This window comes from Panthera leo, chromosome A1 (assembly GCF_018350215.1).
Source record: "Panthera leo isolate Ple1 chromosome A1, P.leo_Ple1_pat1.1, whole genome shotgun sequence".
NCBI lineage: Eukaryota > Metazoa > Chordata > Mammalia > Carnivora > Felidae > Panthera > Panthera leo.
Window position 1 is genome coordinate 192,576,301 of NC_056679.1, and position 23,837 is coordinate 192,600,137.

At 45.5% G+C, this 23,837-nt stretch overlaps 1 protein-coding gene across 3 annotated transcripts in view; it reads right to left on the bottom strand.

Annotated features, from left to right (window-relative positions):
• The window catches only part of GALNT10 (polypeptide N-acetylgalactosaminyltransferase 10), a 221,563-nt gene that overhangs the window by 50,357 nt on the left and 147,369 nt on the right, over positions 1-23,837 (bottom strand). For 2 of the 3 annotated variants that reach the window (XM_042948517.1, XM_042948533.1), the window contains one exon: positions 11,303-11,353. The exons of the other annotated variant lie outside the window; for it this stretch is intronic. In XM_042948517.1, coding sequence (XP_042804451.1) covers positions 11,303-11,353 — 51 coding nt within the window. The remainder of the gene's footprint in view (positions 1-11,302; positions 11,354-23,837) is intronic. 3 annotated transcript variants of the gene reach the window in all.

Here is a 23,837-nt window from a genome sequence, read left to right on the forward strand (position 1 = left end):
TGGTTTCGTTGATCTGCTCTACAGTCTTTTTAGATTCTATATTGTTTATTTCTGCTCTGATCTTTATTATTTCTCTTCTTCTGCTGGGTTTAGGCTGCCTTTGCTGTTCTGCTTCTATTTCCTTTAGGTGTGCTGTTAGATTTTGTATTTGGGATTTTTCTTGTATCTTGAGATAGGCCTGGATTGCAATGTATTTTCCTCTCAGGACTGCCTTCTCTGCGTCCCAAAGTGTTTGGATTGTTGTATTTTCATTTTCGTTTGTTTCCATATATTTTTTAATTTTTCTCTAATTGCCTGGTTGACCCACTCATTCTTTAGTAGGGTGTTCTTTAACCTCCATGCTTTTGGAGGTTTTCCAGACTTTTTTCCTGTGGTTGATTTCAAGCTTCATAGCATTGTGGTCTGAAAGTATGCATGGTATAATTTCAATTCTTGTATACTTATGAAGAGCTGTTTTGTGACCCAGTATACGATCTATCTTGGAGAATGTTCCATGTGCACTCGAGAAGAAAGTATATTCTGTTGCTTTGGGATGCAGAGTTCTAAATATATCTGTCAAGTCCATCTGATCCAATGTATCATTCAGGGCCCTTGTTTCTTTGTTGACCGTGTGTCTAGATGATCTATCCATTTCTGTAAGGGGAGTGTTAAAGTCCCCTGCAATTACCACATTCTTATCAATAAGGTTGCTTATGTTTATGAGTAATTGTTTTATATATTTAGGGGCTCTGGTATTCGGCGCATAGACATTTATAACTGTTAGCTCTTCCTGATGGATAGACCGTGTAATTATTATATAATGCCCTACTTCATCTCTTGTTACAGCCTTTAATTTAAAGTCTAGTTTGTCTGATATAAGTATGGCTACTCCAGCTTTCTTTTGGTTTCCAGTAGCATGATAAATAGTTCTCCATCCCCTCACTCTCAATCTAAAGGTGTCCTCAGGTCTAAAATGAGTCTCTTGTAGACAGCAAATAGATGGGTCTTGTTTTTTTTTATCCATTCTGATACCCTATGTCTTTTGGTTGGCTCATTTAATCCATTTACATTCAGTGTTATTATAGAAAGATACGGGTTTAGAGTCATTGTGATGTCTGTATGTTTTATGCTTGTAGTGATGTCTCTGGTACTTTGTCTCACAGGATCCCCCTTAGGATCTCTTGTAGGGCTGGTTTAGTGGTGACGAATTCCTTCAGTTTTTGTTTGTTTGGGAAGACCTTTATCTCTCCTTCTATTCTAAATGACAGACTTGCTGGATAAAGGATTCTCAGCTGCATATTTTTTCTGTTCATCACATTGAAGATCTCGTTCCAATCCTTTCTGGCCTGCCAGGTTTCAAAAGAGAGATCAGTCATGAGTCTCATAGGTCTCCCTTTATATGTTAGGGCACATTTATCCCTTGCTGCTTTCAGAATTTTCTCTTTATCCTTGTATTTTGCCAGTTTCACTATATGTCGTGCAGAAGATCGATTCAAGTTACGTCTGAAGGGAGTTCTCTGTGCCTCTTGGATTTCAATGCCTTTTTCTTTCCCCAGTTCAGGGAAGTTCTCAGCTATTATTTCTTCAAGTACCCCCTTCAGCACCTTTCCCTCTCTCTTCCTCCTCTGGGATACCAATTATGCGTATATTATTTCTTTTTAGTGTATCACTTAGTTCTCTAATTTTCCCCTCATACTCCTGGATTTTTTTATCTCTCTTTTTCTCAGCTTCCTATTTTTCCATAATTTTATCTTCTAGTTCACCTATTCTCTCCTCTGCCTCTTCAATCCTAGCCGTGGTCGTTTCCATTTTATTTTGCATCTCGTCTAAAGCGTTTTTCAGCTCCTCCTGACTGTTCCTGAGTCCCTTGATCTCTGTAGCAATAGATTCTCTGCTGTCCTCTATACTGTTTTCAAGCCCAGAGATTAATTTTATGACTATTATTCTAAATTCACTTTCTGTTATATTATTTAAATCCTTTTTGATCAGTTCATTAGCTGTTGTTATTTCCTGGAGATTCTTTTGAGGGGAATTCTTCTGTTTGGTCATTTTGGATAGTCCCTGGAGTGCTGTGGACCTGCAGGGCACTTCCCCTGTGCTGTGGTGTATAACTGGAGTTGGTGGGCGGGGCCGCAGTCAGAGCTGATGTCTGCCCCCAGCCCACTGCTGGGGCCACCGTCAGACTGGTGTGTGCCTTCTCTTCCCCTCTCCTAGGGGCAGGATTCACTGTGGGGTGGTGTGGCCCATCTGGGCTACTTGCACATTGCCAGGCTTGTGGTGCTGGGGATCTGGTGTATTAGCTGGGGTGGGTAGGCAAGGTGCATGGGGGCAGGAGGGGCAGGCTTAGCTCGCTTCTCCTTCAGTGATCCACTTCAGGAGGGGCCCTGTGGCACCGGGAGGGAGTCAGACCCCCCCGGAGGGATGGATCCGCAGAAGCACAGCGTTGGGTATTTGCGCGGAGCAAGCAAGTTCCCTGGTAGGAACTGGTTCCCTTTGGGATTTTGGCTGGGGGATGGGTGAGGGAGATGGTGCTGGTGAGCGCCTTTGTTTCCCGCCAAACTGAGCTCTGTCGTCCCGGGGCTCAGCAACTCTCCCTCCCTTTGTCCTCCAGACTTCCCGCTTTCCGAGCAGAGCTGTTAACTTATGACCTCCCAGATGCTAAGTCCCGCTTGCTGTTGGAACACACTCTGTCTGGCCCCTCCGCTTTTGGAAGCCAGACTCAGGGGCTCTGCTCGCCTGGCGGGCCGCCCCTCCACCCTGGCTCCCTCCCGCCAGTCCGTGCAGCACGCACCGCCTCTCTGCCCTTCCTACCCTCTTCCGTGGGCCTCTTGTCTGCGCTTGGCTCCGGAGACTCCGTTCTGCTAGTCTTCTGGCAGCTTTCTGGGTTATTTAGGCAGGTGTGGGTGGAATCTAAGTGATCAGCAGGACGCGTGGTGAGCCCAGCGTCCTCCTACTCCACCATCTTCTGCCCTCCCGATTCAGACAAATTAGATTTTAAAGCAAAAACTAACAAGAGATGACGAATGGCATTACATCATAATTAAGGGGTCTATTCATCAAGAAGATCTAACAATTGTAAATTCTTATGCCCCCAACTTCAGACCCCAAGTATAAAAACCAATTAATAACAAACATAAAGAGACTCACTGAAAATACCATAATAGTAAGGTACTTTAACACCCCACTTACAGCAACGGACAGATGATTGAAGCAGAAAATCAACAAGGAAACAATGGCTTTGAATGACACACTGGACTAGCTGGACTTAACAGATGTATTAAAAGAACATTTCATGGTAAAGCAGCAGAATACACATTCTTTTCGAGTGTACATGGAACATTCTTCAGAATAGATTACATACTGGGTCACAAATCAGCCCTCAACAAGTATAAAAAGATGGAGATTATACCATGCATATTTTCCAAACACAATGCCATGAAACTTGAAGTCAGCCACAAGAAAAAATTTGGAAAGACCACAAATGGAGGATAAAGAAAATCCTACTAAGGAAGTAATGTTAACCATGAAATTAAAGAAGAAATTAAAAAGCACATGGAAAGACATGAAAATGAAAACATGACAGTCCAAAATCTTTGGGATGCAGCAAAGGCAGTCCTAAGAGGGAAGTATACTGCAATATAAGCCTACCCCAAGAAACAAGAAAGGTCTCAAATACACAGCTTAGTCTTACACCTAAACGAACTGGAAAAGGAACAGCAAATAAAGCCTAAAGCAAGCCTAAGAAGGTAAATAATAAAGATTAGAGCAGAAATAAATGATATAGAAACAAACAAAAAACCAGCAGAACAGATCAACAAAACTAAGAGCTGGTTTCTTGAAAGAATTAATAAAATTGATAAATGCCTAGCTGACTTATAAAAAGAAATAAGAAAGGATCCAAGTAAATAAAATCACAAATGGAAGAGGAGAGATTACAACCAACACCACAGAAATACAAATAATCATAGGAGATTATTATGAAAAATTATATGCCAACAAACTGGGCAAACTGGAAGAAACGGACAATTTACTAGAAACATAGAAACTACCAAAACTGAAACAGAAAGAAATAGAAAATTTGAATAGACCCATAACCAGCAAAGAAACTGAATCAGTAATCAAAAATCTGCCAACAAAAGTCCAGGGCAGATGGCCTCCCAGGGCAATTCTATCAGACATTTAAAGAAGAGTTAATCCTATTCTTCTCAAATTGTTCCAAACAATAGAAGTGGAAGGAAAACTCCCAAACTCCTTCTATGAGGCTTGCAGTACCTTCATTCCGAAACCAAAGACCCCACTAAAAAGGAGAGTTACAGACCAGTTTCCCTGATGAAAATGGATGCAAAACTCCCCAACAAAATAGTAGCAAATTGAATCCAACAGTACATTAAAAGAATTATTCACTACAACCAAGTGGGATTTATTCCTGGGCTGCAGGGATGGTTCAATATTCTCAAATCAATCGACATGATATACCACATTAATAAAAGAAAGGATAAGAACCATACAATCCTCTAAATAGATACAGAAAAAGCATCTGACAAAATACAGCATCCATTCTTGATAAAAACCATCAATAAAGTATGGATAGATGGAACATACCTCAACATCATACAAGCCATATATGAAAGGCCCAGTGCTAATATCATCCTCAATGGGGAAAAACTGAGACCTTTTCCTCTATGATCAGGAACAAGACAGGGATGTCCACTCTTCACCATTACAGTTTAACATAGTACTGGAAGTCTTAACCTCAACAATCAGACAACAAAAAAGAAATAAAAGGCATCCAAATCAGCAAGGAAGAAGTCAAACTTTCACTATCTGCAGATGACATAATACTCTATGTAGAAAACCTGAGGGGCACCTGGGTGGCTCAGTTGGTTTGGCGTTTGACTTTGGCTCAGGTCATGTTCTCATGGTTCACGAGTTCATGCCCCGCATTGGGCTCTGTGCTGACAGCTCAGAGCCTGGAGCCTGCTTCGGATTCTGTGTCTCCCTCTCTCTCTGCCCCTCCCCCACTCATACTCTGTCTCTCTCTCAAAAATAAATAAAAATCAAAAATTAAAAAAAAGAAAAGAAAACCTGAAAGACTCCACCAAAAATTGCTACAACTAATACATGAACTCAGCAAAGTTGCAGGATATAAAATCAACTTATAGAAATATGTTGCATTTCTGTACACTAATAACAAAGCAGCAGAAAAAGAAATCAAGGAATCAATCTCATTTACAATCATACCCAAAACCATAAGGTACCTAGGAATAAACCTAACCAAAGAGGTAAAAGATCTGTACTCTGGGGGTACCTGGATGGCTCAGTCAGTTAAGTGTCTGACTTTTGATTTTGGCTCATGCCATGACCTCATGGTTCATGGGTTCAAGCCCTGTGCTGGGCTCCACACTGACAGTGCAGAGCCTGCTTGGGATTCTCTCCCTCTCCCTCTCTCTCTGGTCCTCCCTGACTTGCATGTACTCTCTCTCTTTCTCAAAATAAGTAAACTTAAAAAAAAAAAAAATTCTGTGCCCTGAAAACTATAGAACACTAGTGAAGGAAATTGAAGAGGACACAAAGAAATGGGAAAACATTCCATGCTCATGGATTAGAAGAGCATTATTAAAATGCCTACACTACCCAAAGCAATCTCCCCATTTAATCTCATCCATATCAAAATACCACCAGCATTTTTCACGGAGCTAGAACAAACAATCCTAAAATTTTTATGGAACAACAAGAGACCCCAAATAGCCAAAGTAATCCTGAAAAATAAAAGCAAAGCTGGAGGCATCATGATTCCAGACTTCAAGCTACATTACAAAGCTACAGTCATCAAGACGGTATGGTAGTAGCACAAAAACAGACGCACAGATCAATGGAACAGAATAGAAAACCCAGAAATGGGTCCACAACTATATGGTCAACTAATATTTGACAAAACAGGAAAGAATATCTGACAAAAAAAGACAGTCTTTTCAACAAATGGCGCTAGGAAAACTGGACAGCAACATGCACAAGAACGAAACTGGACCACTTTCTTACACGATACACAAAAATACACTCAAAATGGATGAAAGACCTAAATGTGAGGTAGGAAACCATCAAAATCCTAGAGGAGAACACAGGCAGCAACCTCCTTGACCTCAGCCATAGTAACTTCTTACCAGACATATTGCCAGAGGCAAGGGAGACAAAAGCAAAAATGAATTTTTGGGACTTCAAAATGAAAAACTTCTGCACAGTGAAAAAAACCAATCAACAAAACTAAAAGGCAGCCCATGGAATGAAGGAAGGGATCTGCAAATGACACCCTGGATAAAGGGTTAGTATCCAAAATCTATAAAAAACTTACCAAACTCCACACCCAAAAAACAAATAATCCAGTGAAGAAATGGGCAGAAGACATGAATAGACACTTTTCTAAAAAAGACATCCAGATGGCCAACAGGCACATGAAAAGATGCTCAACGTCACTCCTCATCAGGGAAATACAAATCAAAACCACACTGAGATACCACCTCATGCCAGTCAGAGTGGCCAAAATGAACAAATCAGGAGACTATAGATGCTGGAGAGGATGTGGAGAAACGGGAACCCTCTTGCACTGTTGGTGGGAATGCAAACTGGTGCAGCCACTCTGGAACACAGTGTGGAGGTTCCTCAAAAAATTAAAAATAGATCTACCCTATGACCCAGGAATAGCACTGCTAGGAATCTACCCAAAGGATACAGGAGGGCTGATGCATAGGGCACATGTACCCCAATGTTTATAGCAGCACTTTCAACAATAGCTAAATTATGGAAAGAGCCTAAATGTCCATCAACTGACGAATGGTTAAAGAAGATGTGGTTTACATATACAATAGAATGCTACTTGGCAATGAGAAAGAATGATATCTGGCCATTTGTAGCAATGTGGATGGAACTGGTGGGTATCAGGCTAAGTGAAATAAGGCAGAGAAAGACAGATATCATATGTTTTTGCTTATATGTGGAACTTGAGAAACTTAACAGAAGACCATGGGGGAAGAGAAGGGAAAAAATAGTCACAAACAGAGAGGGAGGGAGGCAAATCATAAGAGACTCTTAAAGACTGAGAACAAACCAAGGGTAGATGGGGGGTGGGGGGAGAGGGGAAAGTGGGTGATGGGCAGGGAGGAGGGCACTTGTCGGGATGAGCACTGGGTGCTGTATCGAAACGAGTTTGACGATAAATTACATTAAAAAATAATAAAATAATAATTACAACCTCACCCAAACAAAACAAACAAAACAAAGAAGGCATCCAGGTGGCTAACAGAGACATGAAAAAATGCTCAACATCACATATCATCAAGGAAATACAAATCAAAACCACAATGAAATACCACCTCACACCTGTCAGAATGACTAAAATCAACAACACAAGAAACAACAGGTTTTGGTGAGAATGTGGAGAAAGGGGAACCCTTTTGTGCTGTTGGGTGGGAACTGGTGTGGCCACTCTGGAGAACAGTATGGTGGTTCCTCAAAAAGTTAAAAATAGAACTACCCTATGACCCAGCAATTGCACTGGTATGTACCCAAAGGATATAAAAATACAGATTTGACTTGGTACATGCATCCCAATATTTATAGCAGCATTATCAACTATACTCAAATTATGGAAAGAGCCCAAATGTCCACTGACTGATGAATGGATAAAGAAGATGTGGTATATTATATACAACGGAATATTACTCAGCCATCAATCTTGCCATTTGCAATGATGTGGATGGAGCTAGAGTTTGTTATGCTAAGTGAAATAAGTCAGTCAGAGAAAGACAAATACTATATGATTTCACTCGTGTGGAATTTAAGAAACAAAACAGATAAACCTATGGGAGGGGAGAAAAAGAAAAAAAGAGAGAGGGAAACAAACTGTAAGAGACTCTTAAAGACAGAGAACAAACTGAAGGTTGGTGAAGGCAGGGAGGTAGGGGATGGGTTAGATAGGTGATGGGCATTAAGGAGGGCACTTGTTATGATGAGCACTGAGTGTTGTATGATTCACTAAATTCTGCTCCTGAAACCAATATTGCACTGTATGTTATCTAGAATTTATTTATTTTTATTAAATTTTTTAAACATTTATTCATTTTTGAGAGATAGAGACAGAGTGAGTGGGGGAGGGGCAGAGAGAGAGGGAGACACAGAATCCGAAGCAAACTCCAGGCTCCGACCTGTCAGCACAGAGCCTGATGCGGGGCTCAAACCCACAGACCACGAGATGGTGACCCAAGCTGAAGTTGGACGCTTAACTTACTGAGCCACCCAGGCGCCCCTATGTTTATTTTTAAAATTACTTATTTATTTTTATTTGAGAAAGAGAGAGAGAAAACACGTGCGTGCAAGTGGGAGAGGGGCAGAGGAAGCAGGCTGCACGTTCAGCATGGAGCTCGATGGGGGGCTTGACTTTAGGGCTGTGGCATGACCTAAGCTGAAATCAAGAGTCAGACACTTAACCGGCTGAGGCACCAGGTGCCCCAACTAATTAGAATTTAAATAAAAATTTAAAAAGAAAAAAAAATGCTAACCATCAACAAAACAGAACAAAATTAAAAACTACATTCCCCAGAATGGCAAAAAGTAAAGACAGGAACAGTATCAGGTACTGGGGAAGAGGTGGGCAATTGTAACTCATTCCTTGCTGGAAGGAATACAAAGTGTACAACCACTTTAAAAAGCTGCTTCTTACAAAGGTAAAGAGGCGGGGCACCTGGATGGCTCAGTCGGTTAAGCATCTGACTTCAGCTCAGGTCATGATCTCATGGTTTGTGAGTTCAAGCCCCACATCAGGCTCCATGCTGACAGCTCAGGGCCTGGAGCCTGCTTCAGAATCTATGTCTCCCTCTCTCTCCACCCCTCTGCTCATGCTCTGTCTCTCTCTCTCTCCCTCTCTCTCTTTCTCTCAAAAATAAATAAACATTAAAAAAAAAAAAAAAAGGTAAAGAGGCAACTGTCCTATGTCCAGCAATTCCACTTGTAGGTATTTACCCAAGAGAAACAGAAACATAAACCTGGAAAAACAATGAAATGTTTCACAGTGGTTTTATTCATAATAGTACCAACTAGAAACAACCTAAATGTCAGCAATAGGTGAAGGGACAAATGAATCGTCGTAGAGTCATACAATAGATTCCCTACTCAGCAACAAAAGGAGCAAATTTTAGTGTACCCAACCACATGGATGATTCAAAATTACTATGGTGAACCAAAGAAACCAGACACAAAAAATAACTCAGTGTATGATCATTTGCAGCTCATCAACAGCCAAAATAATACTCTCTGTCTCAGCTGGGAAAATTGAACTGAAAATCAGGAGAACAGGGCTCTCATGTCTGGCACAGTGGGCCCATCCTTGATTTCTTCTGGGCCTTGGTGCTATCCCTGAATCACGGTTTGGACCGGGTCTTCTAGGGCCCAGGACCCAGGATTCATGGAAGCCCAGTCAGCACATGACCAGAGCTACCAGGTGACCCCCTTTCCTAACCCAGGCTGCTCTGAATTCACTGCATCCGGGCTTAGAGCTGGAAGGGCCCTCCTAAATCAGGGAGCACATTCGGATCACCTGGTGAGCCGGCTATAAATGCAGCTGCATTGGGCATCATCCCAGGGGACTGTGACCTGCTAAGCCTGGGGTAGCATCCAGCGTTTTCAGTTTCACTTGACCCACAAGAGATTCTGATGCACAGCCAGGTCTGGAAACCGCTAGAGTAGTTCAGTTTCTTTATTTTGTAGACAGAAAGCTGAGGTCCAGAGAAGGGAAGGACTCACCTTTGACATATACTTAACAGTAGGGCTGGGTTCCAAACCAGGGTCCCCTGGCTGCCTGGTTCAGAGCCCAATGACCCTTTTATTTTTCTAACTCCGTACAGAAATGTTTCACTTTCACTGTCACCTAAAGCAGATTATAATTTGCAAAGGAGCTGCACACATTTTATCTCGCTTGGTTCATAAAATCATACTCTACATCATGCTTCTTCCCACCCGACAGGTGAGAAAACGGATGTTCAAAGAAGCTAAGAAACTCGCCTGTGGTTGTATAGGCAGTAAATTGAGAGGTTTTGTATAGAGACATGATGTTTCCCCCTTTTCATGTTTCCCCAAGCTCTTACAGTCATATGCTCCGACTTTTTTTTTTTTTTGCCAGTTCTATCCCACTCTAATCTGTTTTTTTTTTAAATCAACTCACCTTTTTAAATTAAAAAAAATTACTGAATTACATTTACTTTAAAGGGAAATAAACATCATAAATGGAAAATTGATACCAAATGGAATCAAGAGTTAATGAAAAACCGAAACAAATAAAAATAAAACAATGTGACTCAATTTTAGGCAGATCTTCCTGCCCCTCCCTCCCACACTGGGAGCTCACGGTCTGCTTCTCTGTCAAGAAGGGAGACACGGGAAACCAACCGAGGCTCTCCATCCGAGGTAACCAGAAGACATAGACGGGAGTTGGAAAGAGAAAAACTCTCCACATGATTCAATGCGGCCTAATGCAAAGTCTCTGAACCAACTGAGATCATCTCAGGTGCCACTTAAAACCACTTTTGCACAGGACACTGCTCCAGTGGCTCGACGGAAGTCTCCAGAAACTTCCACCACCTGAAGTGTGTTTTGTGTTGTATCCCCTGGCATCTTGGAGGTCAGAGCAATTAAAAGATATACAGAGAAAAGATGATCTCCACATGTACAAGCCAAGGCTGGAAGGCTGAAAAATACTCCGGGCCGCCTTCCTGCTTGCCTGCCAAGATTAATATGGCGCCTCCTGCCCTTTACCACTTCTCTTTGGAACAGTGACTCTGTAGAAAGCAGAAATCAATTTGCCCTAATTGAGGGACTAAATCTTTCCAAAAGAGACTTTCTTGGGCAGTGAAACAAGATAGCAAGAGGCATGATCATGCTCCAGATATGCTGCTGTTCGGGCAGGAACACTATCTTTAAAAAAAAAAAAAGAAAAATCCATAGTCATTGTCTGTGACCACCGCTGCCTCTTGGCTGGGTTCAACTGGTAGGTCATTAAAACAAGGATGAGATAATTTCCTTCACCCACACACCACTACTCCCATCAGAGGGTGAAATATCACCCCGGCTGGCTCTAATCATCGAGGGCCCGGCTCGGGCAGAGCCCAGTCGCTAAATCACCCCGCACGCAGATGGCCGCAGTCATTACAGATCGACCAATTAGGGCCTTTTGACAGCTTGTGGTAAAGTCAGAGCAATTATTTAGGGGCAATTATGTGCCTCCTGTCCTTACCAGGAAATGCATTTACACAAAATCAGGGCTGTTGCCTTCTCTTACCACACTGTCTTCTTGGATGAGCACGTTCCCTGAAGTCACAGAATTGAAGAGCTGGAAGAGGATTTGGATGAAGATGATGATGGTCATGATGATGACAATTCTAAGGGACAATTACTGAGCCCCTGCCCACACGTGGAGCTCCCTGCTTCATACACGTAATCTCTGACACCTACAATAACACCACAGATGGGGTATTACGACCCCATTTTACAGACGATACCACGAAGCTCAGAGCGGGAAATGGAGCCTGCCCAAGGAACACAGTTCATAAATGATGAAGCCAGGGTCTACAACCCAGCCTGACTGTCAAAGAGCAGGCTCTTCCTACTGTACCGAACAAACTCCACCTCTGCCTCACTGCTCTCAGGCCCTTCGATCCAGCCAGAGGGGGATGGGGGAGGGCCAGAGAAGTTAAATGTGTTCTTGCCCAGAATCATACAGCAACATGGCGTCTTCCACCCTGGGAGTTCCCCCAGCTTCATAAGCACTAGGGCAGGGATGGAAAACAGGCTTCACTGAAGTGCCTAAGCTAATGGGTTGTAATGGATACCTAAAACTATATTAAGAAAGGCTCTGAGGCTATATTCTGGCTCAGCATAAAAATGCCAGGACTGAGGGGCACCTGGGTGGCTCAGTCGGTTAAGTGTCCGACTTCGGCTCCGGTCATGATCACACAGTCCGTGAGTTCAAGCCCCGCGTCGGGCTCTGTCCTGACAGCTCGGAGCCTGGAGCCTGCTTCGGATTCTTTGTCTCCCTCTCTCTCTGCCCCTCCCCTGCTCATGCTCTCTCTGTCTCTCAAAAATAAACAAACAACAAAAAAGTGCCAGGACTGAGAAGAGAGGTGTCCCCTGAAGCAGCAGGGAGGCAGCAGTCCTAATGGCACACACTCACCATTCCTATTCCAGGGGCTGCTCTGACTGAAAACCAATACTGAAGTGCTTTTGCCCTTATTACCCCTCATTTAATGGTAAGTCAGGGCCATCCAGCTTGGAGTGAGGTTCGTTCTGAAGGGAAGCCCCGTCACGGCAAGGCTTTAAGCAGGTGTCAGAAGAGCCGTTAAGAGAGCTCACAGGTGGATTCTGTGTGCCCCGTCCACACCCCCTCAGCATCTGTTCTCACGGCTACCAGCTTGCTGGCACCTGCCTCTGCCCCGGACTCTGCGCCCCCTCGGGTGGGATAGCCCCGAGCGCCTGCTCTGTGCTGGATCCCAGGGCCACCCATGGGATCGTGCACAGCTGCCCGCTCTGGTGCCATCACAGGCCATCTGTTCCCATTCTCACTGCCTCACTCTCTTGCTGGTGTTTCTCGAAGTCTCCTCCCCAAACAACTACTTGCACTCATATCCTGCCGCAGTTTGCAGGAAACCCAAATTGAGGCAAAGCCAAGCAGCAGGTATGACCGAAGGGAACTGCAAGGCTGACTGTGTGGTTCTGTGAAGGTGCCCCTGATGACTCGAGCTCAGTCACACATCGTTCTCTGGTGCCTGGTTTCTGTAAGGCATTGTAACTGTGTGTTGAGAACTCAGCCGTACAGGCACTAGCCCAAGGGCCTCATGCGCGTTTACTCATCTAATCTTCACAAACACTCCCTGGGGCAGCTCACCATTAGTATCCCTGTTTAACTGAAGAGGAAACTGGGACACAGAGAAGTTAAGTAACTCGCCCCAGGTCCACACAGTTAGTAAGCAGCAGGTCTTGGATTTAAATCCAGGCAGTGTGGCTCCAGAGGCTGTAGTCTTCTTTGTTACATTTTTTTTTTTAATTAGGAATCATTTCAAACATATTAACAGAATAGAATAAAGGACCCTTCCCCCCACCCCCCCCCCCCCCCCACCCGACGCCCATCGACCCATCACCCAGCTTCGGGAATTATCAATTCCTGGACACTCTAGTTTCATCTCTGCTCCCGCCCCTGGGAGCTACTGGAGTCTGTGCTCTTAACCATCCTGCTGCTGGATGAGAAAAGCTGGGGAATTAACGTGGGAGGACAGGACAGCTCCCACTGGCCCTTTCCCGAGAACACTCCCACCGAGTTCTCTCAAGGTCAGGCACACAGCATCTTCTCAGGAAATACTTGTTGATGGCCTTGCTGGACTCCTCTGAAAGCCACTACAAGGAGGGTGGGACAGGTATCATTTCCGGCATTACTAGACAGGAGACAGGCCCAGGGAAGAGAAAGTCTTGCCCCGAGTCTCTCAGCCAGTGAGGTCTGAGTGAGGACCAGAACCAGGGCCTGTGCTTCCTGGGTCACCCCTAAATACTTGTATGTGTCATGCTGAACACACACGCATGCACGCACGCACACACAGGCTTCCCTGGGGGGCTGCAGGCTTCCTGGCTCCTGTGTTGAAAGGGAGCCTCTCCTGGGGCACCTGGGTAGCTCAGTCGATTAAGTATCTGACTCCCAATTTCAGCTCAGGTCACGATTTCATGGTTTGTGAGATAGAGCCCCGCGTCAAGCCTCCCCCGTCGGGCCTCGTGCTGCCAGCGCAGATTCTCTCTCTCCCTCTTTCTCTGCCCCTCCCCTGCTCATTCTCTTTCTCTCTCAAAAATAAATAAACTTAAAAGAAATGGAGCCTCTCCATCTTATCCAGTCTCAAGGGAGTTAGGTCTCTGTGGATGGTTCTCCCTGCTGGGCTGTAGCCCAGGGAGCAACGGCATCAGAGGAGCTTCTCCAGGTTGAACGGAGTCCCCCCAGAAGATATGTTGATGTCCTAGCCCCTAGTATCTGTGAATGTGACCCTCGTTGGACACAGGGTCTCTGAAGATGTCATCAAATTAAGGGTGGGCCCTCATGCAATGACCGGTGTCCTTTATAAGACAGAAATTTGGATGCACGAGGAGAAGGCCATGTGATAATGGACACAGAAACACTCTAAGAAACACTGAGGATTGCCAGCAACACCAGAAGCCTGCAAGGGGCAAGGAAGGATCATTAGGTAGAGCCTTCTGAGGGGGCATGGCCCAGCTGACCCCTTGATTTTGGACTTCCAGCTTCTAGAACTGCAAGAGAATAAACTTATTTCGTTTGTGTTGTTTTGTTTTGAGCCCGCTAGTGTGTGGTACCTTGTTAAGGCAGCCCTAGGACACTAAGACAGAAGGGTGAGGTTTTCACCCGGGCATTGTAACGGTGACACTGCAAGAATATGGCCCCGGTCCAGGCCACTGCTGTCCTGTGTCTGGAGCACTGTACAATTTAGGGGCAAGTACAGTGGCCATGGTTGCTGTCCCTGCTCCGCTCTGTCCCCCTTTAGTCTAGCCGGCATGCAGTTCAGGGGGTGTCTGAAAAGAGAAGTAAACTGCCTCTCGTCACCCTTCCAGTGCCTTGCTTAAACCCTTCAACGGCTTCCTATGGCTCTTGGAAGAGGGTCCAAAATCCTTACCGGGGGTGACAGGGCTGTGTGTGCCTGGCTGGTCCCCTCCTTGCTGCCCCCCAACACGCCGTCGTCCTTCAGGTGTCCAAAGGGCCCCAAGATGGCCCCTTCTGCCTCAGGCTGCCTGTCCAAGCTGGCCTTTCCACCTGGGTTGCCAAGTTCCCGAGCTCCTCCCATCCCTCCACAGTGAATTCCTGCGCATCCTTCAGCTCTCAGCTCAAACTTCAACTCGTCACAAAAGCCTTTCTGATGACCTCTCAGACCGCAGCTGGTCCCTGGGGCAGACTGTAGCAGAGCCCTGGGACACGTTCTTCATGCCCCTCAGCTGAGGTCATCCATCGTTCTGCATTCGCGGAGTTACTCGTCTCCCGCCCACTTTAAGCTCCAGGAGGGTGGGCCCCGTGACTGCTCTGCTTGCCCGTGTACCCCACATGCCTCACGCGGAGCCAGAGGTGTCTGCGAATCCCTGCTGAACCCACACACCTCCCTCCACCATCCTTTCATTTGGTTTGATTTGATTTGATCTGATTCCCCTGTGAAGGAAGCAGGTCACGGTTCATCATCCTCATTTCAAGATGAGGGAAGTCAAGTTCAGATGATGTTGTTTCTGGTCCAAGGTTAACACAGCCAGCAAAGTAAGTGGTTTAGACAGGACTCAAATCCAGTTCGGTTTGTTCAGGGATCTTTACTCCAGCGCTGTGTGCAATCAGATCAGTTCCCAAGTAGAATACCTGAGTTTCAACTGCTGGTGCCATCAAAGCTTGCAGAGACACCTGCTGAGAAGCACGAAAAATAAAGGGGCTCTTGTGTCCCACACTCTGGCGGGGCCCAGAGCACGCAGGAGAGGGCCCCGGGGACAGGCCCTCGAGGGAAGAGGAGGAAGAGGAGAAGGGAAGTAGGGAACAAGTTACAAACCAGACAAATCAGCATCGTCCCTGTCACTTGGTTCTCTGGCCTCTGGGGTTGTTAATAATGCAGAGGCTGTGGCGGGAGAGGCTGCCCTCCACACATCCGGACTGGCTTCTGGGAGCTGTAGGTGTTCTGGGTCTCGTCATGTCTCAGCTCCACTGGGCTTCCGGCTTTTAAAGTGTCATAGCTCATCTGTTTCCAGGATTGACTTACTCACTTCTAAGTCTCAGACCGTGTATTCTAAGGCAACGCCAATCTATTTGGAGGAGGGTGGGCAACAAAGCAGTCAGAAATGTCACCTTTGTCCTGTTGTGACACTCAGGTGTTTCTAGCCAAAGGAAAACTGCTAAGATGAGGTGGACCCTTATCGTCATTGTCATGATTTCTGTCATGTGCTCACAGTGTGCATCTAGGCCCAGTGTTAAGTGCTGTTATTTATATGCATTGTCTCATTTCATCCCCACAACAACCCTACTCGGTAGGCACTGTTAACAACCTTAGGCAGGGAAACTGAGGCCTAGAAAAGTTTTACACTAATCTGGGTCCAAATAGCTAGTAGGTGACAGGCAGAAGTCACACCGAGTGTTTCTGACATAATTAACTATGAAACTACATCACCCCCTCGATGCCCCCGGTCTCCCCATTCTGCCTGGTGGGTACGCTTCCAATCCCACAACCTCAATCCTGTCTCCCATCCCCTGGGATGTCAAGGGCTTTCACTTGCTGACAAAACTTATAGTCAGGTGAATATAAATAGCAGGAAAATTAAACAGAGAGGCTGGGAAGGAAAGGCGTGGTTGCACCGGGATGTGGCTTTTCGCAGGTGAAATGCACAGGCATTAACAGGCATTAAAGCATCATTCGCCACTTGGAAAAGGAAAACAGACCAGTCCTTCAGGAGAGAATACGTGTTCTGGCTCTGAGTTCTGGGAGGAACTTTAAAGTGGCAGAGCTGAAGAGGCCTCAGAGTTCAGCTCAAAGCCCTGTGTCATTCTCTTTTGATGGGGGTCCTCTCCTAAGACAGTCTAAGGTATAACAGACACTCTTGATAGCTGGTTTTAAAAAACCAGCCATTTCTTTTTTCCCTTCCTCCTTCCTGCCCTCCTCTTCTTCTTGATAATAGCTTTATTGAGACACAATTCACATCCCATACAATTCACCCACATCAAGCACACAATTATTGAATGTCCACCAGCCATTTGTGCACTGTTGGAAGCAGCGAACCAGCTGCACCTTAGCGAAGGCATTTCGGCGGACAGAACTCAGTTCAGTTTCATCAAGAAGGCGTGTGCTGCACCCCTGCTGGGTGCCGGGAATGATGCTGGGCACACTCTTTTCTGCTGATCTATCACGGTGGTTTACAAAGTGTGGACCCCAGACCAGTTACATTGGCATCACCCAGGAGCTTATTAGAGTTGCCAATTCTGAGGCCTTACCCCAAACCTCCTGAATCAGATGAGGGGGCACCCAGTGACCTGGATTTTAATGAGCTCTCCGAGTGACGCCTATACAAGTTAGCGTTCGAGAAAAACACCAATCTAACTTCTACTGCAGAAGCTGAGCCGAGGGAAATGAATCTAGGCCATCACAATCATGTTAGGATTTCTGAATGATGAGAATAGAAGCTCAGTTTTCCTGCTAGAATAACAGAAAAACTGAAGTTCTCCAAGGAATGCAAGACTATTTGCTGGCCTCAGTGACACTATGAAAGCGATGGGTAGGGGCTCAGGTGCTCTCCCTCCTCTTCCTCAGACTCACGTGGCCTGGCCTCTCCTTCACCTGCACAACCCTCCTCTTGCCTCAAGTGAGAGATCTGACAAATAAATGTTCCTCCCGATTGGTAGACAGCAAGGGGCCTCAAACCTTAACCCTAAGAATCCCTGGGGGAACTGTTTTTCACAGACATTCTGTATGCCTGGGAACAGTGGCTTTCAAATCTTTTGACTGTGACCCATAAAAAGAATACATTTTACATCTTGACCTGGTACACATACATATAACCGAAATACAAGGTGTGATGCACCTATATATATGTGTGTGTGTGTATATATACGTATATATATGTGTGTATACATACATATATATATATATATATATATATATATATATGTATGTATACACACACACACACACACACACACACACACACATATACACATATTCCTATTCTGGCCTCTTGGATTTCACTTTTGTTCAAAAGCTGGTCATGATCCCTGAAACTGATTTCATGACCTTCCATCTAGTACAATTTGAAAAACCCTGGTGGGTACAGTCTGGAACCTCTAATGTTAAAAAAGATGCCTCACTTGATCCTGAAGTCCTCGGCCATGGCCCCCGACCAGAGTCCAGTGCTCCCTGCCCAGTATCCATTGTTGTTATTGTTACGACAGCCAAGATTCTGAGAAAATGTACCCAAGGTCCAGTTCTATAAATAGGACTGATACTGCATTGCCTACCTCAGGAGGCCATCACTAGAACTCCTACAAGTTGATTTGAGATTTCTGGAGCACCACAAGGGTAGACAAAGTTATTACTCCCAAGTGGCCACTTTTCTCTGGCCAAAGATTTCAAAGAACATATTTTAGGTGTCCTTCCTCTCACCATAAGAGCTGATAGGAAAACATGTGTATCGGGGCTTTAGCAAGTGTGGACCCTAACATCTCTGCAGCTGGAAAATACAGAAGGACACAGTAGATCTGAGGGAACTGGGCCCGAACTCTTTGTCAAAAGCCAACATAGCTTCAACATCTGGCTGACTCACCTTTTGAATCAGTGGTTTCCACCCTATCCTACTCAATGTCCCTTTAAGTTAGTTATCTTTTTTTTTTAAATTTATTTTGAGAGAGAGAGAGAGAGAGAGAGAACAAAGAGGGGAAGGGCAGAGAGAAAGGGAGAGAGAGGAAGAGAGAAGATCCCAAGCAGGCTCCACGCTGTCAGCACAGAGCCTGACACAGGGCTCCATCCCACGAACTGTGAGATCGTGACCTGAGCCGAAATTGAGAGTCCGACGCTTAACCAACTGAGCCACCCAGGCGCCCCACCCACTTTGAAGTTACAGTTATCTTGTATGGTCCCCTTTAATATCCTAAAATAAAATTCATAAGTAATATAGCCTGCATTAGCCATAACATTATACGTAATGCCCCAACTGTTGTATATAGGAACAATAATAGAATAACTTGTGTTTCAATATGTAAATGCTTGGGCTGACTACAAGAAGACAGAGAAGTAGCCAAATGCTTGTACTTAAGAGTGTCCTATACTGGTTTACATTTCAGTGCACCTAACAGGTCAGTGCAGGTATGTGGTCTGGCACCCCAGGTACCGAGAGCAGCACCCTTGTTGGCGAGGTAATTTGCTAAAACAGTGAACAACTTCTAGCGGAGTTCCAACCCCAACAAAGCACGATCTTCCCTTGATAAACAGGTATTCCTGGAAAAGTCAGCACATACCCAGGGAGGGGAGAGAGTTCACCTGGGAGAGAACACTGCACTGTAAGCTGTGCTGGGTGAGTGGTAGTCGGCAAGAGGAGAGGAGACAGAGGAAGAGAAGGTTGGGTGAAATGCTCATGGGCACGTTCCAGTAACAAAATACGTTTCTAGGGGGAAAACTGAGGGAGGAAGACAGGGAACCAGTAAGGCTGGGTGTTATGTGTCCCAGAGGCCCTGGGAGAACAGGAATGTCTGGGGAGAGCTGTAAGTGGGTTGCTATGGAGGATGTGATGTAAAACTCCTTCTCTGCCTCTCCCAACAAGTGTTCCGTAAAGCCGGAAGTCCTCCCTGACACCTGTGCACACATGGATTCTTTCAGGGGGCCCTCCATCCAGGGTGGAAACAGAGTGAGTCCCTGGAGCAGAAGCCAGAAGCCGAGGACAGCCAAGTCGGGCATACAACGGCTGGGCACTTGGCTGGCTCCGTCCCACACACATCCTTCACCACCACCCCCCAGGGTTACCCCTACTTTACAGATGCGGAAACAGACCCACAGAGGGTCTGCTACTGCCCATGGTCACCTAGCTAGTAGTGACTTCTCTGGAACTCAAGCCCAAGTCCATCTGTCTTCACTGTCCCTTTTAATCAGTGGCCGCCTGGTCAGATGGCTTAGAGGAACAAGTGAAGTTTATCGCTCTGGCACCTTTCGCAGGACGAACGGGAAGCGGACCTCCACCCTAAAGACAAATTGTACACCTTCCCCAAACATTTGCTTTGAAACCACAAGCCTCTTGGTTCTTCAACATCACATTACAAATCACCTGACTCCTCGGGGCATAGGTGTGTGGCTTGAACATGCCTTTGGTGATTTTAAGAATGAATTATGCTCCTTCCTCAAGCAATCACATCCACCAGCTAGCTCCCAGAAATAGAAAGCACTTCATCACACAAATTAACTCCTCTCCCCGATTTCGCAGAAGATGAGTAATCTATTAAAAAAGAGATGCTATTATCTAAACAGGCAGCCTTATCTGCACTTTTAATTTCAACTAAATGCCTTGCTTCTTTTTCAGCGGGTGGGCAGGGCCATAAATCTGTTTAATAATCAGATGACGAATAAAAACACTCCAGAAAACACCACAGTCAAGTTAATTACAGCCTCCCCTGTTTTCTGAAAGCGACTCCCCACCAATTGGGTACAAATGAGAAGAGAAGGTTGGGTCCCTTGGACTTGGCCCACCCCAGTTTTTCACCCAGTTGGAGCCCATCCAGGGAAGCAGATTCATGGGCAGTTTGAGGGCCATGGGCTCTTGGTAGCTGCTCTTAAATTATGTCAGGTTGTCAGGTGTTGGAGAGCAACATGTGTTTCACATAGGGCGCACGCTTCCATGCCTATCATTTAAGTTGTTAATAAAAAAGAAAAAAAAAATTCTTCCACTTCACAACAGTGTCAGCCTGTCAGTTTCATATTTGTTAAAGGGCAAAAGTATTCTCCTGGGGGAGATTTTCCTGCTCAGTGCACAGGAAGAGAAAGTTGAACATGTGTCAGAGCGTTCCTTACCACCCCTCTTAAATATTGCTGCCCCTCTTCCCCGAATTCCCCAACCCAACCCGGGCTCTCTGGAAATCTCTGCATTGCAGAGTCCTGCAGACTTCTCATCCCGCCTCTTCCCTCCCTGCCTCCTCCCTGGTTAGTGCCAGCACAGGAACCATGGGATCTTCAGCGATTTACATGAACTCCCACATCAGAAATTAATCTGGGTACACAGGCCTTCTGGTCTCTAATCCTTCGTCTCTCATCCCATCCACCCTGTTGGTATAGCACAGGCCTACTGATGTTACCTGGTGACGTCCCAGGCCTCTTGGCAACGTCCAAAGCCCACGTTTCCACTCCGATCTCCCGTCTCAACCCGGCACTGATCCTTCCTCTGCAGACACCACTTGAGTAATTTCTTGCCTTCACTCCTTTACTCTTGCAAATCTCTCAGCTCAGAGCATCCTTCTCTGCTTCTCTGTCTCAGAGAATCCTATTTTTCCCTAGGTGCTCAGCTCACAGTGCTCCTGGATTACCATCTGTGTAAATGGTGTTCTCCTCTGAGGCTCACCAAGTACAGTGCGTGCTCTGACCCCAGCTCTCTTTGCATTCCCTGCATGTTTTGGTCAGGACTTGTGTCTTTCTGCCCGGCACCACGCTTCTTGAGGGCAGGACCAAGACTGACGTATTCCCCGTGCCTCACAACACCTGCAATTTGGCAGGGGCTGACAGACATCTGGTGAACCATCCTGACTTGGTATACTTTCCTTGTTGTTTGCTGCCTTTATTTTTTTTAAGTCTATACACAAAGCATGCTTCCAGAGGACTCAACAGGTCACCCATGGGAAGATGTCAAGCATATCTGGGAGTCCCTGTCATCCAGGTATTCACTTGTGAGTTTCTAAACATAGGAGGTAACATCAGGAAGCAAAAGTCATCTTCACAGCAGGATGTTTATCAAGGAACTGACCACACATGAAGTTCCCACTCACACATCACTCCCCACTTACCAAAGGGTATATCTCTGCCTATCACATCCATGTCTGTTTGTGAGATGGCGGCATTGCAGATGTGACCACCCGGCAATATAAAACACAAACTGATTATAAGCTTCTGCATAGAGAGTGGCGAATGCAAAGGCCCTGGGGCAGAGCAGGCAGGACCTAAAGCAGTCACTGGTTTTTATGGTTAATGTTTAAGGCCATTTCTCGTGGGCAGACACTTGCACTGAATCCTGTTAGGGCATACCCCAAAGATTCATACAGCCTGCAGGGAAAGAAACACAACAGACACAGGGGACTCCATTTTTGGATATAAAGTGTTCTGGATATTTCTTCTTTTTCTTTCAAAAGTGGAAAAATCTTTACTACTTTTTGTGATTCTAAATGTGATACACTTGTTGTAAAAACCCTTTTATTTTATTTATTTTGAGAGAGAGTGCATGCGCACGTATGCAAGTTGGGGAGGAGCAGAGAGAGTGGAAGAGAGAGAATCCCAAGCAGCCTCTGAGCTGTCAGCGCGGAGTCTGACTCAGTCTCACAAGTGAGATCACGACCTGAGCTAAGATCAAGAGTGAGACACTTAACCGATTGAGCCACCCAGGCGCCCCTGCAAAAAAACCTCTCTGAACCATCATGGAGGAAAGGAACATCTGAATGACAAGCCAGTCTTGTCTCATCCACCAGCAATGGCCACTCAACAGCTTGGTGTACTTCTCATCCAGTGTCTAAAGTTTTTGAGCTTTTTTATTTTTCCTGAAACCTGTTTTGTTTTTTTTTTCACTGAACAGTACATGTAGAAGTCAACAACCAGGCTCTCTGACTCTGTAGCTCATGCCCTGTCTCTGACACCAGGCTGTGTGCCTTCAGAAGAAAGGACCAGAACCGGGAAACAAAATTTTCAGAGTTGCAGTTCAGCTCAACATAAAGAAAGAATGTTCTAACAGTGAGAGCTTCCCAGGAAGGGATGGCTCATCAGTGAGTTGTCCACCACGGGAAGAATTTGATGAGATGCTGAACTTATACAAACCAGAGAAAAGACTCAAATGTTGGAGAAAGACTACATGGCCTTGAAGGCCCCGCCAAGCACTAGGATTGTGTGATTCCACGGTTACAAGATGATACGCCTGTCCATACACCCAGCTCTAAAATGGTGAAAATCCAGTTCTGAGGACCTAAGCCTTTAACTTGAGGACTCCTGATAGGCACGTAGTAATTTGCGTAGAGAACATGCTTTTCTTTTCACGAGGGCTAGCCTATTTCATCTACCCCTGTAATTTTCTCCTTGCCCCAGCTGTGAGCAAAGTTTACTTCTCAATGTTGTATTTGCTTTATTTGTCAAGGGCCAGAAAGCACATGGAATGCTGCCTCCCAGGGAACTCACAACATGGGTCCGTGTGAGGCAATGCAGCCTGGGAGTTTCGTGCGTTCTGAACATACACCGGTGCCACACAGAAGATTTTTCCAGTCCTCTGGTTGTCCATGAGTCACTCAATGCCCATGTAGTCTGATTTGTTAACTCGTGCTCAAACACACACACCCCTCCGATGCCCACTGCCAAGGCCCCCTGGGGAGGCATCTTGCTCCCTTGCAGGGCGCAGGTGGCTGTCTGAGAGGCAGAGCCATAGCTGAATGGCATGACCCAGAAATCAGGTGGTAAAACCTAGGCGTGCCAGCAATGCCCCCTGCCTCCTCAGCACCTTCTCTATTCGGTTCTGTCACAGTGCCTGGCTATCCCTCCTTTGCCACCCCATTCCTGTGGGTTACCACATCTTCCCTCTTGGGAGTGGGGCATTTAAAAATTAGAGAAGTTTTTTTTTTTTTTTGTAATTTATATACACAATGGAATACTACGTGGCAATGAGAAAGAATGAAATATGGCCTTTTGTAGCAACGTGGATGGAACTGGAGAGTGTTATGCTAAGTGAAATAAGTCATACAGAGAAGGACAGATTCTGTATGTTTTCACTCCTATGTGGATCCTGAGAAACTTAACAGAAGACCATGGGGGAGGGGAAGGGAAAAAAAATGGTTAGAGAGGGAGGGAGCCAAAACATAAGAGACTCCTAAAAACTGGGAACAAACTGAGGGTTTATGGGGGGTGGGGGGGAGGGGTGGGTGGGTGATGGGTATTGAGGAGGGCACCTGTTGGGATGAGCACTGGGTGTTGTATGGAAACCAATTTGACAATAAATTTCATATTAAAAAAATAATAAAAATAAAAATTAGAGAAGTAAAATGTGCTCATTTTGAAAATCACTGAAAATCAGATATGCAAAAATCAATGAAA